This window comes from Octopus sinensis, linkage group LG2, assembly GCF_006345805.1.
Source record: "Octopus sinensis linkage group LG2, ASM634580v1, whole genome shotgun sequence".
NCBI lineage: Eukaryota > Metazoa > Mollusca > Cephalopoda > Octopoda > Octopodidae > Octopus > Octopus sinensis.
The window spans coordinates 27419665-27439182 of NC_042998.1; the positions used below are offsets into that span (position 1 = coordinate 27419665).

At 36.3% G+C, this 19518-nt stretch overlaps 1 protein-coding gene across 1 annotated transcript; it reads right to left on the reverse strand.

Moving 5' to 3' along the window:
- Positions 1 to 129: 129 nt before the first annotated feature.
- Positions 130 to 18229, reverse strand: LOC115232680 (protein D2-like). Its single transcript, XM_029802699.2, has 4 exons — positions 18075 to 18229; positions 14568 to 14688; positions 6287 to 6424; positions 130 to 540 (listed from the first exon to the last, which is right to left on the reverse strand). The coding sequence occupies exons 1-4, from the start codon at positions 18141 to 18143 to the stop codon at positions 320 to 322; spliced, it is 549 nt and encodes a 182-aa protein (XP_029658559.2). The 5' UTR covers positions 18144 to 18229; the 3' UTR covers positions 130 to 319.
- Between the last annotated feature and the right edge of the window lie 1289 nt (positions 18230 to 19518).

The window sequence follows — 19518 nt, forward strand, 5'->3', positions numbered from 1 at the left end:
ACCAGTTGCATACTGGTACTTAATCGACTGCCCCCCAGCCCCCCAAAATTTCAGGAATTGTGCCTAGAGCAGAAAAGAATATATTACAGTTAATAATGACAATAATAAAGCAAAGAATGATAACACAGAGTAAAACAAGGGAAACCTTTTTATTGTGCAAGAGAAGAAATGAAAATATATTTCATCTTGACAAACTTATATTTGACAAACTGTTGTGATTTCCTTGTGCAAAAGGTTACAGCTTTAAGAGATATAATTTATCTGGAAGAGTTTATAAAATTTATATTTGGGAAATCCAACGTTCATTTTAGTACTTTTCTTACATCTTCATTTGCTCATAAACCTTTGGAACAGATTCATCCCATTCTGATTGGAAGAAATTACCATAAACAGGTTCAACCAGAGAGTGTTTTCTTGCAAAATCCATCAAGTTGTAAGCTTTACGACCGTCTGAGGTGCGATTATTAATTCTTCTTTCTCCTCTAAATTCCATTTTTCCTTTCGACTGCTTGTATAACATAAACACATATCGGTGATAACCTAAATTGAAAATTGAATAAAAAAATATTTCAAAATAATGTAATGTAAAAAGATTTTCAAAGCTGTATGTTCTCCCTGTCACCAACCCACACCTGTTTCCAAATAAGGTAATATTTCACCATGACCAGACATGTTTACATGAAAGATTGGAAACACTCATTCCATGTCTTCAAAATCATATGGAATAAGAGATGCCTCGCTTGGAAAACCAGTAAGGGTCAGTGATAGGAGGGGAATCTGGCTGTAAAACAATGCCTTGTTAACATACTCATCAAACTCATGCTAGCAGATGTAAAAGAGATGTAAAAACTATAATATGAAAAAAACACTTACATGGTGAAGAGAATAAAGCATTAACTCAATGATTGATATTATTTTAATTTAATCTTGGCCTATGTGGGCAAACAGTAGTAGACGTGGTTCAATCTTTGGCAGAATCGGTGAGCTGGCAGAATCGTTAGCACGCCGGGCGAAATGCGTAGCCGTATTTCGTCTGCCGCTACGGTCTGAGTTCAAATTCTGCCGAGGTCGACTTTGCCTTTCATCCTTTCGGGGGTCGATAAATTAAGTACCAGTTACGCACTAGGGTCGATCTAATCGACTTAATCCCTTTGTCTGTCCTTGTTTGTCCCCTCTATGTTTAGCCCCTTGTGGGCAATAAAGAAATAAGAATCGTTACCAGACCAGACATTCCTCTCCATACACTTTCTGCAACTTTGTGTAGGCCTCTGAGCAGGTATTGCCATGACAACTTTCTCTGTCATGGTAAATGTGACGATCACACACTACACACCTTCCTTCCAAGCACTGCTGTAAACAGCAGAAGTAAGCTAGAACATTAAAACTTAGTCCACATGCACAGCAAGGTTCAAGGTCAATCTGTGCCAAGCAGCTTCACTCTGTATGCTTTAGCTTCGATACTATGGCAACAATCCGGATACTTATTGATCAGACCTTGTACAAATCTGCACATATACGTACATAATAAATATCAGAGGAGGAAAAATTTTAGAAATTTTTACTACCAGTGGCCTAGCATGTAGAAAACTAGTCAATAGACTATATATGTATGTATATAAATACAGTGTACATTTAAACACATGAGATGACCATAATAGGACACTTAACATGCTAGAAGGAGTAGTCAAAATCCAAACCACTATTAGGGGTAATTTTGAAGGAAATGAAGAATAAAAACATCTACCATCTTTCTCCTGGACCATGGTTTCGAACTCTAATTAGCAAATAAACCATGGTCCAGGAGAAAGATGGTAAATATTTTTATTTTTCATTCCTTTTGAAATTACCCCTAATAGTGGTTTGGATTTTGACTACTCCTTCTAGCATGTTAGGTGTCCTATGATGGTCATTTCTTATGTGTTTAAGTATACACTGTATTCATATATATACATATATAGAAAAATACTGTGTTGATGTTGTTGAAATTCCAATGAAGACGCTTTGGATCTAGGTTAGAAACCGGCTCTTTCTCTGTTGGCAAGAAATCTTGAAATAAAACTGAATAATAGGCGCAGGAGTGGCTGTGTGGTAAGTAGCTTGCTTACCAACCACATGGTTCTGGGTTCAGTCCTGCTGTGTGGTACCTTGGGCAAGTGTCTTCTACTATAGCCTCAGGCCGACCAAAGCCTTGTGAGTGGATTTGGTAGACAGAAACTGAAAAAAGCCCGTCGTATATATGTATGTGTATATGTGTGTGTGTGTGTGTGTGGTGTGTGTGTGTGTGTGTGTGTGTGTTTGTGTGTCAGTGTTTGTCCCTCCAACATTGCTTGACAACCGATGGTGGTGTGTTTACGTCCCCGTAACTTAGCAGTTCGGCAAAAGAGGCCGATAGAATAAGTACCAGGCTTACAAAGAATAAGTCCTGGGTCGATTTTCTCGACTAAAGGGGGTGCACCAGCATGGCCACAGTCAAATGACTGAAACAAGTAAAAGAGTTAAAGAGTAAAAGAGTAATGACACATAAGCAAATACTACAATATGTATGACATGATGTAGACAAACTTATGCTCTGTATGATTTATTTGTACTTGTGTAGAAATGGATTAGTTTATTACGTTGACTAATAGTTATTAGATTGAATTTAAAAGGATGTAAAAGAGATGGAGCTGAACCCTACAGTGTTCTGAGCTGAAAATATAAAGGGTTGAAGACTGCTCGTCATTTTGTCTGACCCTTACTTATCCTACAATCTGCTGCTCTTTACTTAGACAAATACAGATGACATTTTAATCTGTCAGGTTAAGCAAGATTTGTGTGATTTTAGTGTTTTTCTTAATCCCATCATTTTCAGATATTATTGTTTAAATGATATTTAACATAACAGAATCTAAGTTGTCTGAAACATAGCTATATAACATTGCCTCCAGGCAGGAATATGGTAAAAACCGAAGAACCATTATGAAAGTTAGACTAGTGAACCATAGCAGAGACATTTCATTAAAGGGGGGACTGGGGAACTTCCGTGACATTTCAGATTTACTTACAACATAGAACGGAGACTGGGGGGAAAGAATTGCAAATAATTTCATAATTACTGAATTCCATTACTAAGTGGGACTAAATGTATATGTTTTAGAAGCATAAAAATCTTCAGTATAATGTTTCACACTTTTGGTTTTAATTTGTCGTAGTGATAATAATACCAGCATTTATATAAAAAGAAAATATTATAGTGAAAGGGATGCAAGGACTATTTGTATTATTTAAAAAAATGCAGCAAGCTGGTAGAACAGTTAGCATGCTAGACAAAAGCTTTGTGGCGTTTTATCTGTCTTCATCAAAACAAACTGCTCTAAACCAAAGTGAAGGTAAACAAATAATCATTAACAATTAGCAAATTAAAGAGTTAAAGGTAAGTTACTTTGTGTCAATCATATAAACAAGACTCTTTCATAGCACTCATTAAGTGCATTAGACATTACTATTATCTTTTACTTGTTTTAGTAATTAGATTGCGGCCATGCTGGGACACCGCCTTGAAGAATTAGTAGTTGAATGTATCAACCCCACTACTTGTTTTTTCAAACCTGGTACTTATTCTAGCAATCTCTTTTGCCATACTGCTAAGTTACAGGGACATAAACACACCAACACTGGTTGTCAAGCAGTGGAGGGGGGGACAAACACAGATACACATACATAGATACACACACACACACATCTACGACAGGTTTCTTTCAGTTTCCGTCTACCAAATCCATTCACAAGGCTTTGGTTGGCCCAGGCTTTGGTATTATATTTCAGTTTACTAATTAAAAAAAAGACAAAAAAAACTACTTTTATATTTAGACTGTAAGGAAAAAGCATAAAAAAATTTATCAGTCTTCCATTAAATATGTATCTAAAATACCAATCCAGCTGTGCTCTTTTACTCTTTTACTTGTTTCAGTCGTCTAACTGTGGCCATGCTGGAGCACTGCCTTTAGTCGAGCAAATCAACCCCAGGACTTATTCTTTGTAAGCCTAGTACTTATTCTATCAGTCTCTTTTGCCGAACCGCTAAGTTATGAGGATGTAAACACACCAGCATTAGTTGTCAAGCGATGTTGGTGGGACAAACACAGACACACAAACACATGCACACACATACAAATATATATATACATATATACGACGGGCTTCCTTCAGTTTCCATCTACCAAATCCACTCAAGGCTTTGGTCGGCCCCAGGCTATAGTAGAAGACACTTGCCCAAAGTGCCACACGCACAGTGGGACTGAACCCGGAACCATGTGGTTGGTAAGCAAGCTACTTACCACACAGCCACTCCTGTGCCTAAAGATAAAAGCTTATAACAAAGAGGGCCAAAATAAAATTTATCAAACAAATTCTACACAAAATTGGAATTTTACAATAATCATTGATTATTATGATTATTTCTTTGACTTAGCTCACTTCGTCCGCCATCTTAGACAAACAGTTGAAAGATTTCCCGAAATACTATAAACTAGAGAATTTCATAATCGTACATTAAGTATGTCTAACAATTTCAATTATGTTACGTATAAAAAACATTCGTCATTGAAGTCTAGATTTGAAGTAGACATTGAAATTATAAATTGTTACAAGTATTTAATATAACATTAGTAATATATTTTAATCTTAGTATATAAATTTTACTAAGTATTAGAGAAGTGAATTGTCATTTAAAAGTTAAACCAAAATCACTAAAGATAAGCAGCTGTGATATGAATATCTGAGTGATTAAAGTTCAATATTTCAAAGAAGAATTAAGTTTTCAAGTAAAAGTGTAGAAATAAATGAGTGGCTGTGTGGTAAGTAGCTTGCTTACCAACCACATGGTTCCGGGTTCATTCCCACTGCGTGACACCTTGGGCAAGTGTCTTCTACTATAGCCTTGGGCCGACCAAAGCCTTGTGAGTGGATTTGGTAAACGGAAACTGAAAGAAGCCTGTCATATATATGCATATGTATATATGTATGTATATATAATATATATATATATTATATATATATATATAATATATATATATATATATATATATGTATGTGTGTGTGTATTTATGTGTTTGTGTTTGTCCCCCCCAACATTGCTTGACAACCGATGGTGGTGTGTTTACATTCCCGTAACTTAGCAGTTTGGCAAAAGAGACTGATAGAATAAGTACTAGGCTTAGAAAGAATAAGTCCTTTGCTCGACTAGAGGTGGTGCTCCAGTATGGCCACAGTTAAATGACTGAAACAAGTAAAAGAGAAAAGAGAAAAGAGAAAAGAGAGAGTAACTTTGTATATTGTTAGAATATAGAAACAGTTTTAAAACTCATGAATAATGGGAAAGATATTGCAATATTGTGGCGTCCCTTAGCAGGCACATAGTACAGAGTAGATAATGATTTCTTCATATTTGATGGGATTAGAAATTTGAATTTGAAATTAAGAAATCATGAGGGAAAAAAAGAGTCATAGAATTCACATATTCTGGAAAAAAAAGGGGGAAGAAAATCATGTTATTATGTTTGCTATTCAGAAAAGAATATGTCCTGCATAACACACACACACACACAAACAAGCTATGTGGTAAGAAACTTACTTCCCACGACATGGTTCTGATTTAACCCTTTTGTTACTGTATTTCTGTTAAGATACTCTGTGTTTCTTCCAGTTAGTTTTAAATATAACAAAGAATTTAGTAAAATAACCTAGTTATCATTAAGCTAGTTTTAGGAACATAAATTGTGAATAAGGTTTGGTGAAAGATTTTAATTCAAGACGTTTGAAAACAAGACATTTGTACTAAAGAGCCAGAGGCAGTATCAGGCAGGTTGGTATTAAAAAGGTTAGATTAATCATTTGTTAAACCTTTTGTTACCATATTTCTGTTGAGATGCTCTGTGTTTCTTTCAATTACTTTAAATATAACAAAGAATTTAGTAAAATAACTTAGTTACCATTAAGCTAGTGTCAGGAACATAAATTGTGACTAAGGTTTACTGGAAGATTTTAATTCAGAACTTATGAAAACAAGACATTTTACTACAGAACCAGAGGTGAGTTGGTATTGAAAAGATTAAAGTGATTTAAACTAATTCAAATTAAAAGCTTTCATTAAAATTTCGTGTTAATTAATGTTGCAAACACCAGCTTAATAACAACAAAATTACTTTAATAAATTTTTCAGTATTTTCAGAAACGACGGAAATTAAAGCAGTATATTTTAACAGGAAGGAATATGGTAGGAAAAGGTTTAAAGCATAAATATATTTACCAGAGCCCTTGTTTGGTAAGGGGCCAACATATTCAGTCAACACATCACCTCTGCTCAGATCACTTCCTGGGATGTTAACTATTAACCAATGCTGGAATTCACTCATTTTCTGGTCGGAATGACTTGGAAAATCAGCATCTTTTAAGGAAAGAAACAATAAGGAAATATTTAGAGAAATATTAAGTAAATTTAACAAAAGTTAGTCCAATGAGAAAAAGGTAAAAAAAAAAAAAGAACACATGTATGTGCTTTTTAAAACCCTTTCTACTATAGGCACAAGGCCTGAAATTTGGGGAAGAGGGATAGTCAATTACATTGACCTCAGTGCGTAACTGGTACTTATTTTATCAACCCAGGAAGGATGAAAGGCAAAGTCGACCTCAGCAGAATTTGAACTCAGAATGTAGCTACAGACAAAATACCTATTTCTTTACTACCCACAAGGGGCTAAACACAGAGAGGTCAAACTAGGATGGAAAAACGGATTAAGTCGATTATATCGACCCCAGTGCGTAACTGGTACTTATTTAATCGACCCTGAAAGGGGAAAGGCAAAATGGACTTCAGCGGAATTTGAACTCAGAACATAATGGCAGACGAAATACCTATTTCTTTACTACCCACAAGGGGCTAAACACAGAGGGGACAAACGGATTAAGTCGATTATATCAACCCCAGTGCGTAACTGGTACTTATTTAATCGACCCCGAAAGGAGAAAGGCAAAGTTGACTTCAGCGGAATTTGAACACAGAAAGTAGTGGCAGACGAAATACCGCTAAGCATTTCGCCCGGCGTGCTAACAATTCTGCCAGCTCACCACCTCATGTGCTTTTTAAGATGATAACAATAATTGTATATTGGGTTTATATAAGGAAGTAAGGAAGGCGTTGTGGTGGAAGACTTGCTAGCATGCTGGATAAAATGCATAATGGCATTTGTTTAGCATTTCACATTCTGAGTTTGAAGTCTGTTATGGTTGACTTTGCCTTTCCAACTTTTAAGGTTGATAAATTAAGAACCAGTTAAGTACTAGGGTTGATATAATCGATTAATCCCTCTCCTAAAATTGCTGGTCTTATGCTAAGATTTGAAGCCAATATTAAGAAGCTGGAACTAGAGTTAATGGCATCTTGGGAAAACTGAATTTCAGAGGCTTTTCCACAAAAGTTTTGAAAAATCATCAAAAGAGAGAAAACTGCTGCAAAGGTAGGAATAAAGTATTTATTAAAATTCATTTAGGTAGGGGGCTCTGAAATGGGTCTCAGGGAGTGGTGTCCCTGCCTTCCTGAGCTAGTTTTCCACTACATTTCTAAAAAAATCATGGTAAAGGCCTTGGTCTTGAGACCACTCGTCTCTAGAAACTGAGGTTGGGGGTAAGTAAGGGAATGCTCCCCATAGAAAATCCAGCTCCAAAAAAGCCTCATGATAACAAAGGAGAATGGGCACCAGCCAGCCCAAAGGTTGGGATGGGCTGCACCTGCATTCCTCGGTTACTATGGCATTGAGGTAGATCCGGCCACCCCTGTTAACGGGGACAAAACCTGGATTTAAAATGCTGGATGATGATGATGATTATTAAAAAAAAAAATAGCTGAAAGACAGCATCAGATCTTCAGATCTCCTCATTGATACTGGCTTCAAATTTTGGCACATGGTCATCAAGATCGGAGGAAGGGGTAAGTTGATTGCATTGACCCCAGTATTCAACTGGTACTTATTTTATCGACCCTGAAAGAATGAAAGGCTAAGTCAGAGGAATTTGATCTCAGAATGTAAATATGGATTTTCAAGGTGGTGCTCCAACACATGATCTCAATACATTTTTGTTACAAATACTGATTGAGGGTTGAGAGTAAGTCTCAGTGGAACCTTTGACCTTCTGTAGATGTGACAGATTTTCTTTTAATACCCCAAAGAATATGAATTAGAAAACAGATGCTGGAAAATATACATTATTCTAATTTAAACTCCCTTACTTGGTTTTCATAGCACTTTCTAAATTTATCATTTTTGCAACATTATTTTCAAGTGAGGAAATTGCCATAGAATTTATTCGGTCCCATGGTCGACCGTAAACGTGTCTTTTATAAGCTTTAGCTAACTAAAGCTTTTCTCTCTCATGGCCACAGTTAAAAATTATTATAAACATTGTTTTTAATGCAACCCATAGATTTGACATGACATCCTGTATCTTAATATTGTTGATGAATCTAACAGCTTCTGTCAGAAGCTTAACGTCTCCAGGAAATAATTCTTCTGCAATATCTAGTTCAGGGAAGAGGTCATATCCGTTAATATCACCTAGGCAACATTTTAAAATAAGCTTCATTCCACTCAAGAAATTTTTCATATTTTGCTTTTAATTTCCTTTTGTATTTAAAAGATCCCAAACATGAAACATTATTTCCCTGGTATATGATGCCCTGGACAATTGCCCAAGTTGCAGGTATCTTCTACAAATTCTTAATTGTAATTACTTATTTTATCTAATCCAAAATGTTAAGACACATATATTTCTTTATTGCCCACAAAGAGCTAAACATAGAAGGGACAGACAAAGGGATTAAGTCGATTACACCAACCCCAGTGCATAACTGGTACTTATTTAATCGACCCCGAAAGGATGAAAGGCAAAGTCGACCTCGGCGGAATTTGAACTCAGCTCGTAGCAGCAGACGAAATACTGCTAAGCATTTCGCCCGGCGTGCTAAAGTTTCTGCCAGTTCGCCGCCTTTTTTTTTAGGTGTGGCAAAAGAGTACAGCAGGGATCGCTACCAGCCCCTGCTGGAGCCTCATGGAGCTTTTAGGTGTTTTCGCTCAATAAACACTCACAACACACGGTCTGGGAATCGAAACTGCAATCCTACGACTGCGAGTCCACTGCCCTAACCACTAGGCCATTGCGCCTCCACATGTTAAGACACATAGTAACATCATGTGACCTGCTGTGATATTTTCTCATGCATCAATCAAATGAAATCAACAGAAGACCTTGGTTTTGTTGTTTGAAAGGTTGAGGAGCACAAGGTAACTAGATGCTAGCTACTCCACAATAGATTTCTCATTTAACCCTTTAGAGTTCGCATTATTCTGCCAAAATTAATGCCTTTTCATCCACATTGTTTTGAACTAATCGTACATTATTTTGTAGCTATGAGATTTTGATGAGGTAGCTGTTAATTTTTTAAAACGATATTGTAGGGTTGGTGTGAGAGACCAGATCTGACCAGTTTGAACATAAAACAGGCAGAATACTTTTGGCCGGATATGGCCTGTTTAAATGCTAAAGGGTTAACCCTACAGTGGTGGAAGTAACCAGAGGCCTGGACCCTTGAACCACTCCCTTATTCAGTTGAATTGGGTCAGAGATTGCTACCTGCACAGACGGACGAGCTGTATGAGCTGGAATGTCACTTTCAGTTCACCTCTCTTGCCATTTTTTGGAGTAATGCAAGCACCATTTTGTCTGCTGGGATTACAAAACATTTCTGTGACCTGTCTGAGAAACGAACCCTGAGAGATGGGGTGCTTGCTGCAGCAGGTGTCACTGGTCATTCTCTGTACCTGTTACTGACCCCACCCCTATCTTCTGCTGCCTAATCCTCTCCCTTTTTACTTTCTCTTTGTTTCCTAGGTTAAGTATTTATGGGTGTTTTTTCAATAATTTTATCATTCATACTTTTAATATTTTTCTTTCTCTTCTTTTTGTAAATAAAAGAAATAATTTCGCATGATTCACAGTAATATATTTCCCAATAAACAAAATATTTCAATAATAAATCTCTGAACGAGGTATAAACAGTAACTGCATGACAATGTGAGGTATACTTGCCATCTCAACATGGCTAACCACTAAGGGTGGGTGTTACTGTAGCTTGTAGCCCCAGGAGAACATCGTCTCCAGCTGGCTTTAGGCACACTTTCTGTGCCCTAAGGTATTTGCAAAGGGAGGTCATCCTTCCCTCGTCAACCTAAGTGATATGCACAGACTGCAGTTTCTAGGTATTGACCTGTCATCAGCGTACGACAATCACCGGTTTTTGATGAAAGGGGTCCCAATGCAAATACTTATATCGTTTTTCCAGTAACTTTTCGTCACTGATCTCGAAATATTTCAATTCTATAATATATTCGAAACTTGGTTGTAATTATGAGCACAGGTAAATATGCGTTTAGAATCATCTATAATATAAATTGGACATGGGCGATCATTGTATTCTTTCTTGTCTTGAGGTTCACAGCCAAATGGCTGGGTGGATTTGCATGAAAAATGGCACACACGTGGAGACGGGTGCATAGATTGAAATGCAGTTTGTATTTTTTTGCTAACCCCCATACTTATCAAGAAAATCGATTAAAACTTTTTCTAATGGAATTCCCCTCTTTCTTCTGCCATTAAAACAACCAGTTGCTTAGAAGCTGTTTTCTGATGGGGTGGGGGTCAGGAAATTTTCATACAGCTGGAGGATCCAATCGAAACAGGGGACCCGAAATGATAAGGTTGAGAAACGCTGTTATAGATTATGCGTAACCGAAAACGATCATAGCCACATCATCCAAACAGACCGGGTGAAACCGGGCTTAGCTGCTAGTATATATATAGTTATGAGATATCATAAATATCTAATCCAGCTCTTTGGGCTTTGTTCTAACTCCTCAACTTGTAAGATGATAAATATCTTTAACAAGACACTAGAGGGGTAAAGATAAGACCCTAATAAACCAACCCTGTGCCCTGGTGTCAATGCAGAATCAGAAGAATTTCTGTTTGAAGTCGCTTTACTTGAAAGCACAAACATCATTCTCTCAACTTCATTTGGATGCGAGGCTTTATAAACACACAATAAACATTTTTCGTATGTTTCTGCAATAAATAAATAAACCACCATATTTGGAACAGAATAGAATAGTTTGAAATTTTAAAGATTGGTTCTGATATTTAAATATATTCTTTGAACATGATATGTATGGAATCTTAGGATATTTATTGCAATCTTCAAATTATTCATATATGCATGGTATTTGTATACATGCTACACACACACACATACACACACACACACACACACACACACACACACGCACACACACACACACACACACACACACACACACACACACAACACACACACACACACCACACACACACACACACACACACACACAAGACTCTGTTGATAAATTACATATTTGTGCAATCTTTGAACATTAAATGTATTCTTTGATTCTTTGAACATGATATTTATGCAACCTTAATGAATGATGCTTTAATTAGCTGAAATATAAAAACATAATCATAGAAATATGGTAGAAGAATTATCTCGATAAATATCTGTTCATATCAATAATATAACATTGTATAAACTAACAGATCAGATATTTGGCAAGCTGACTTTAGTTATTCAGTCATTCCTATCACTATAAATGCTTAAAATTTTGGTTTAATATTTTTTTTTTCTGTTTGTTTAGTTGCATTGAATTTTCAGGTAGAAATGATAATGATTTGGTTTTAAAGATATCAAGGTGAAAGAATCATCATCATCATCGTTTAATGTCTGCTTTCCATGCTAGCATGGGTTGGACGATTTGACTGAGGGATGGTGAACCAGATGGCTGCACCAGGCTTCAATCTTGATCTGGCAGAGTTTCTACAGCTTGATGCCCTTCCTATAACGTCAACCACTCTGAGAGTGTAGTGGGTGCTTTTACGTGCCACCGGCACAGGGGCCAGTAAGGTGATGCTGGTAACAATCACGCTCGAATGGTGCCTTTTACGTGCCACCTGCACGGAGGCCAGTTAGCCACTCTGGTAACGATCACGTTCGGATGGTGCTCTTAGCATCCTACTAGCACAGGGCTCAAGTGCCAGTAAGGCGATGCTGGTAACGATCACACTCGAATGGTGCTTTTATGTGCCACTGGCAAAGAACGTATTACAATATTGTGAATCTCCAGGAAAAGCTGTCTTAGCTCTTTAGCATTTAAATGGACCATATCTAATTCAAATGTTCTACTGTTTTACATTAAAACTGGCCAGATCATACCTCTCACACTTACCCGATAATGTCATTCTACAAATAAACAATCACATCATCAAAAATCTCAAAGCTATGAGGTAATGCACGATTATTTCAAAACAAAGTGAAGAAATAAATGTTGGATTCGATGGAATAATCTTAATGCTATAAATGGTTAAAGGAATAAGATTGAGTTCCAACAAACAACAATCCTAATTTGTAATTTATGCCACTAGGATAGTGTTAAGGATAACATGTTCACTATTTATGCAAAAGAATGTGTCACTGGTACAAAATACATTTATACAGCTGAAATCTCAAATCGTCATCATCATCATCATCATCATTATTGTTCAACATCTGCTTTCCATGCTGGCATGGGTTGCAGGATTTGAATGAAGACTGGCAAGCCAGGAGCTGCACCAGGCTCCAATCTGATCTAGCAATGTTTCTTATTTCTTTACTGTCCACAAGGGGCTACACACAGAGGGGACAAACAAGGACAGACAAACAGACTAAGCCGATTATCCAAAAGGATGAAAGGCAAAGTCGACCTCGGTGGAATTTAAACTCAGAACATAGCGGCAGCCGAAAAATACTGCTAAGCATTTCGCCCGGCATGCTAATGTTTTTGCCAGCTAACCGCCTTAATCTGGCAAGGTTTCTACAACTGGATATCCTTCCTAATTCCAACCACTCTAAGAGTGTAGTGGGTGCTTTTTACATGCCACCAGTGCAGCACTGGCGGCAACCATGCCCGAATGATGCTTAGATTTAATAATAGTATCAAAGGTTTGTTACAGGCAAGATACTTCAGAAGACACTAGCACAAAAAGCTGGCCACTTAAACAGACCAATGAACTCATGCCCAATGTGTACCTCTGTATAGGGATCATGAGCTTTGTGGACTGGCACTGTTACATTAGCTGTGGCAAACTCAGCAATTGTATTAGGGAGTCATACTTAATTAAAACATGCAAGGCCAGGACAATTTATATATTGATCAGCAGTCACTTGCAATATGCAATGACATTAGTGTCAGCATTTAATTTTACAATGCAAGGACCTGTGGTGATGCAAGAATCATTTATTGAGTTTATTTTTTCTTTCGCCCTTTTCAAGCCTAGCCAGTCTCATGGACCCAGTTTCCCAGTTTCTGTGGCATATGTGTTCCCCCCAGCTGGACGGGACACCAGTCCATTGCAGCATTACTCAAGAAACAGGAAGAGACAGGGAGAGAAAGTTGGGGCAAAAGAGTACAACAGGGGTCGCCCGCCCCCTGCCAGAGCCTCATGGAGCTTTTAAGTGTTTTTGCTCAATAAACACACACAATGCCCGGTCTGGGAATCGAAACTGCAATCCACTGACCGCAAGTCCACTGCCCCAACCACTGGGCCATTGTGCCTCCACTATCGAGTTTATTAGCATATCTTAAATTTATTTATGAATTGCCACGTAAAGGCACTCGTGCTGGTGACACATATAAAGTATCTGTGCTGGTGCCACATATAAAGCACCCATGCTGGAGCATTGTATAAAGCACCCAGTACACTCTGTGAAGTGGTTTGCATTAGAAAGGGAACCCATCCATAGAAACCATGCCAAAATTGACAATTGGAGCCTGGTGCAGCTCTCCATCATCACCAACTCCTATCAAACCGCCCAACCCATGCCAGCAAGGAAAATGGAAATTAAATGAGGATGATGATGAATTATATCATTAAAGGAGATTATATATAAAGAAGAATGTGTTTATCGTTAACATAGTCATCTTTATAGTTATTTCTTTATTGCCCACAGGGGGCTAAACATAGAGGGGACAAACAAAGGGTTTAAGTCGATTACACCGACCCCAGTGCATAACTAGTACTTATTTAATTGACCCTGAAAGGATGAAAGGCAAAGTCGAACTCGGCGGAGTTTGAACTCAGACCGCAATGGCAGACGAAATACCTATTTCTTTACTACCCACAAGGGGCTAAACACAGAGAGGATAAACAAGAAGAGACAAAGGGATTAAGTCGATTATATCGACCCCAGTGCGTAACTGGTACTTATTTAATCAACCCCGAAAGGATGAAAGGCAAAGTTGACCGCGGTGGAGTTTGAACTCAGAACATAACGGCAGACGAAATACCGCTAAGCATTTTGCCCGGCGTCCCAACAATTCTGCCAGCTTGCCACCCTAAAGTCATCTTTATATTGTTAAAGACAATGAGATGTCATGAGAACTGTCAGATATGCAGAACAATTAATTACTTACCATTCATAATTAAGGTATAATAAGAATTTGCCTCAGCTTCAAACTTGATGTGTGGTTGATGTTTAGTCATTGATGGGGTGAGATTCATCCCTGGATGAACTTCGGTGTTGCCATAACGAATCTAATAGTAATTAAGAAAATAAAAATAAAAAATAACAATGATAATTAAACCAGAACAGGATAAAATGGACAACATTTTCATTGTTGACAATGAGGATCAGTTTTATTAAAGACCATTTGAAGTGTCCTTTTTTATTTTCTAGTTCCTCTGTGATGTTGGTGGAATGTGGTAGGAGAAAAACATTGGCTGTACCGAGAGAGGCAAAAAAAAGAGTAATTGAGTGTTATAACAAAAGTTGCATCAGAATAGATTACAGACCATGTGGGTGATTGATAGATTGGGAGATATATATATATATATAATTAATAATAAATATTAGGGAATAAATCCAAACTTACAGGGAAAAATCAGATTTAGGATTGAATCCAATTTTATAGTAAAACATTATATTATATTAAATTAGAGATAAAACCACTATTAGGCAAATCATACAATGAAAAACTTAAGCCAATACATAAGATTATTTAATTTATATTATTTAAATATATAACAAAATTATTAAAAAAATATAATTAATATAACACTACGATCGAGTTACAGTCATTCATTGATTAAACCTCGTCAAGTTAAATATTTAAACCACCTGATGAATGACTGTAACTAAAAAATTTAAAGAAATTAACAGCCATGAAACGATCGTAGTGTTATATTAATTATATTTTTTTAATAATTTTGTTATATATTTAAATAATATAAATTAAATAATCTTATGTATTGGCTTAAGTTTTTCATTGTATGATTTGCCTAATAGTGGTTTTATCTCTAATTTAATATAATATATATATATATATATGTATGTATGTATGTATGTATGTATGTATGTATGTATGTATGTATGTATGTATGTATGTATGTGTGTATGTATGTATGTATATGTGTGTGTGGGTGGGTGGGTTGTGTATATAACTCTAACTCTTTAACTAGTTTTAGTTCAAAATCTGTGGTCATGCTGGGGCACCACCATTGGCTTTGCTACACCATAAATAATTAGAAACTTCCTCTGATATGTAGCATTTGGTGAATGAGGGAGTTTGATATGTATATATATAAATGTATGTATTTGTATTTTTTATATATGATATATAATATATATGTGTGTGTGTGTGTGTGTGTGTGCGTGGGTGTGTGTGTGTTTGTCCCTGCAAAAGGAGATTGATAGAATAAGTACTAGGCTTACAAAGAATAAGTCCTGGGGCTGATTTCTTTGACTAAGCCCCTTTAAGGCAGTGCTCCAGCATGGCTGCAGTCAAATGACTAAAACAAGTAAAAAAAAAAAAAAGAATATATATATGTGTGTGTGTGAGTGTGTGTGTGTAGAAAGAGAGAGAAATAATTGTCAGCACTGCAAGACTGCTGGTGGGGCAGTGAATCAGTTGAGCCAACAGAAATATAGAGAGTGGGGCAGGGGGCTGTAGCGGAAATGATAGTGCAGGCAGACAAAGTGAGGTGACAAGAAGGACAATATTTATATGTCTACGATGGAGTGAATATTCTCTTGTGTCTGGAGAGAGTCATTTTCTTTTTGTGCCTTATAATGTAACACACTCACCGGAAAAATTTTCCCTTTTTTCTTATACTCTCTTTTACTCTTTTACTTGTTTCAGTCATTTGACTGCGGCCATGCTGGAGCACCGCCTTTAGTCGAGCAAATCGACCCTGGGACTTATTCTTTGTAAGCCCAGTACTTATTCTATGGGTTTTCTTTTGCCGAACCGCTAAGTGACGGGGACATAAACACACCAGCATCAGTTGTCAAGCAATGCTAGGGGGACAAACACAGACACACAAACACACACACATACATATATATATATGACAGGCTTCTTTCAGTTTCCGTCTACCAAATCCACTCACAAGGCATTGGTCGGCCCGAGGCTATAGCAGAAGACACTTGCCCAAGATGCCACGCAGTGGGACTGAACCCAGAACCATGTGGTTGGTAAGCAAGCTACTTACCACACAGCCAATCCTGCCCCTTATGGAGTCAAAACTATTGAAAAGGTTGCAAGATACAACGAAACTTTTAGGAAAATAGAAATAAGAAAATAAGTGGAAATTTTACTGGTGAGTGTGTTATATTATAAGGCACAAAAAGAAAATGACTCTCCCCAGACACAATAGAATATGCTTCAACACATGAACTCATATAAAGAATCTTGCAAACCAAATCCAAAAACAAAATAGAGTGAATACTTAGAGGAGAAATTTGATAAAATAAATAATATGAGAAAAGAGAATAGGACTATTCTATCATGTTTTTTTCCCTCTATAAGTATTCTCCAGCAATTTGAGGGTGTTTTAGTTGCTATTTTTTGTAGGTTGAGTGTCCACATAGAGACTCCTGTCTAGGAAAATTAAGCCTCAAGTTATAATAGAAACTAGATCTCTGAGTCTTTCATAAAGATATCTATTTTAGATGTAAAGCCATTCCTTGAAATAGGAAAAGATATAACCAATTAGTTGGGTGACAATATAATCACCAGAGTAATGGCATAATTTGTTCTCCATAAATTAGTTACACTTTCTCTGTCTAAAACAAAATATGGTGTTCCAAAAGAATTTGGAAAATGTGAACTGGGGGAATAGGTAAAAGAGATTCTTGATAAACTTCATTTCATATTTGGTTGGTTTCTGTCTGAAAGACTTGTGAATTTTGATTAAAATAGACAAATAAAACAAATTTTTGATAGAAAGATGGCCTTCATTTACTCTGAGTCTTGTACGACTTCTATTAAGAAAATTTAGCCAGACAAAAATATAAATTTTACTTTGTTGAACTCTAGCTTTATGAATGACTTTCTCATTGTACCCAAAAGCAAAAAGCGTTTGTAATTAGCAAATCAGAAATTGTTTACTATCGTTCTACATAATTAAATCTTCCATTTCCCTTTTGTTTTTGTTCTTGTGCCAATTTAGGAATACCTCAGATTTTCTGCATTTGATAATATATGTATGATTATGCATGATCTTTATTTATCTTTTTTAATACTAAATATGATAAAATCTAAGATTTTGTTCTTTTAAAATTAAAGCAAAAATATCCACAAATTCATTTGTGCTTGGAAGTAATTCTAAACTAATAAATAATTAATATTGCTAATGAAATAGCTGCAACTCAAAATGCTCGACAAAATTTAAAATGTTAAACAAAAATATGATTTAATAATGAATAGTTTTTAACAAAGCAAAAAACAAATAAAAAGCTAAAGAAAAAAAATGTGGAATACAGATTTAAAATGATAAAAGCAAAGGAACAAAAGCCAAGGAAAGAATGCTATCATTTTCTATAGATGAATGATAAAAGTTGGCATTCCACAATCTTCAAATTATTTTTCCTAAATAGCAAACAAAAAATATATATAAGTTGCCAAAAATGTGCCACTTACAGACAGCTGTTTCTGAGGAACTCTGTCGATAATTTTGCCAACAAGGCCATGAACACTGAAAGCTTCCATAATAGTAGGAATTTAAGAAATCTTGAACTGATAGATATTTTTGTGTTAGGTGTCCAGATGAGATTTTACTGCTTTTTGGTCAGAAACAGTTGATGTCCAGCTTTTTATATCAGGAAAAAAAAATTTTTTTTCATTTTTATTCCCACAGAGGTAATGACGTCATTAGTAGACAATTAAATAATGGACTGAAGCCAAAACATATCGTTTGACAAACGATTATCTCTTTAAAGACATGAAATCACAGTAAATTTGCTGTCAATATCAATCAAGATTAATTAGATGATATGTTTGTGATTTTATTTTCCATCAGACTGTAAACTTTGAAACAAGAACTGCGATGTGATTTTGGTCAACAATCATATATACAAACTGATCAATACAAAACTATGCTATGTCTTTGATAAAACACAGATAAGCAAGAGATGTCAGTTGATGTTTATTTAATTAGTATTTGATAACAATGAAAGAATTACAGATGTAGTAACGACTACAAAATATATTTCTTGAGAAATAAATGAAATTGTCAAATTTTTAGCTGTCTTCACAACTGTCTCAAAATTGTTAGCAGCTGAGGAATGCTTAAATTGCTTAATTAGATTGCATTTATTTCTTTATTCTAAACCCTTTCCTAAGTATTTAAGTGCTTAATTGAGTTCATAGCTTCGCTCTTGTTGCAAACGTAGCTTGGTTCAATCTGCTCTTGTTGTTGTTGTTGTTGTTGTTGTCATCGTTGATGTTGATGTTATTTTTAATGTCTCTTCAATTATCTTTCGGTTAGGTTAATAGCTTATTTATTCATCAGGAAAACACGCTGACAAATGAAACACAAACAAAAAAATAAAGATGTTAGTCAAATTAACTATGACATCTATGTTGCAAGTGGAAATAGCCAGGTTATGTCACAGTGTAATGTCAGGCTGCCATATCAGTACTCGGAAAGATCAAAATGCCCGAGAAACCGATCCGTTTCTCTCTGGTTCAGTGTTTTACAGGTGAAGAAAGAAAGCACTTCCAAGGGGACGCTGAAAAGTTCCTGGCTTTGGGTAAAAGAAAGTATAGGAAGGATCAGTCAATTACTCTCTTTTACTTCTTTCAGTCATTTGACTGTGGCCATGCTGGAGCACCACCTTTAGTCGAGCAAATCGACCCCAGGACTTATTCTTTGTAAGCCTAGTACTTATTCTATCGGTTTCTTTTGCCGAACCGCTAAGTTACAGCGATGTAAATACACCAACATTGGTTGTCAAGCAATGTTGGGGGGACAAACACAGACACACAAACATATACACACACATATATATACATATATACATATATACGATGGGCTTCTTTCAGTTTCCGTCTACCAAATCCACTCACAAGGCTTTGGTCGACC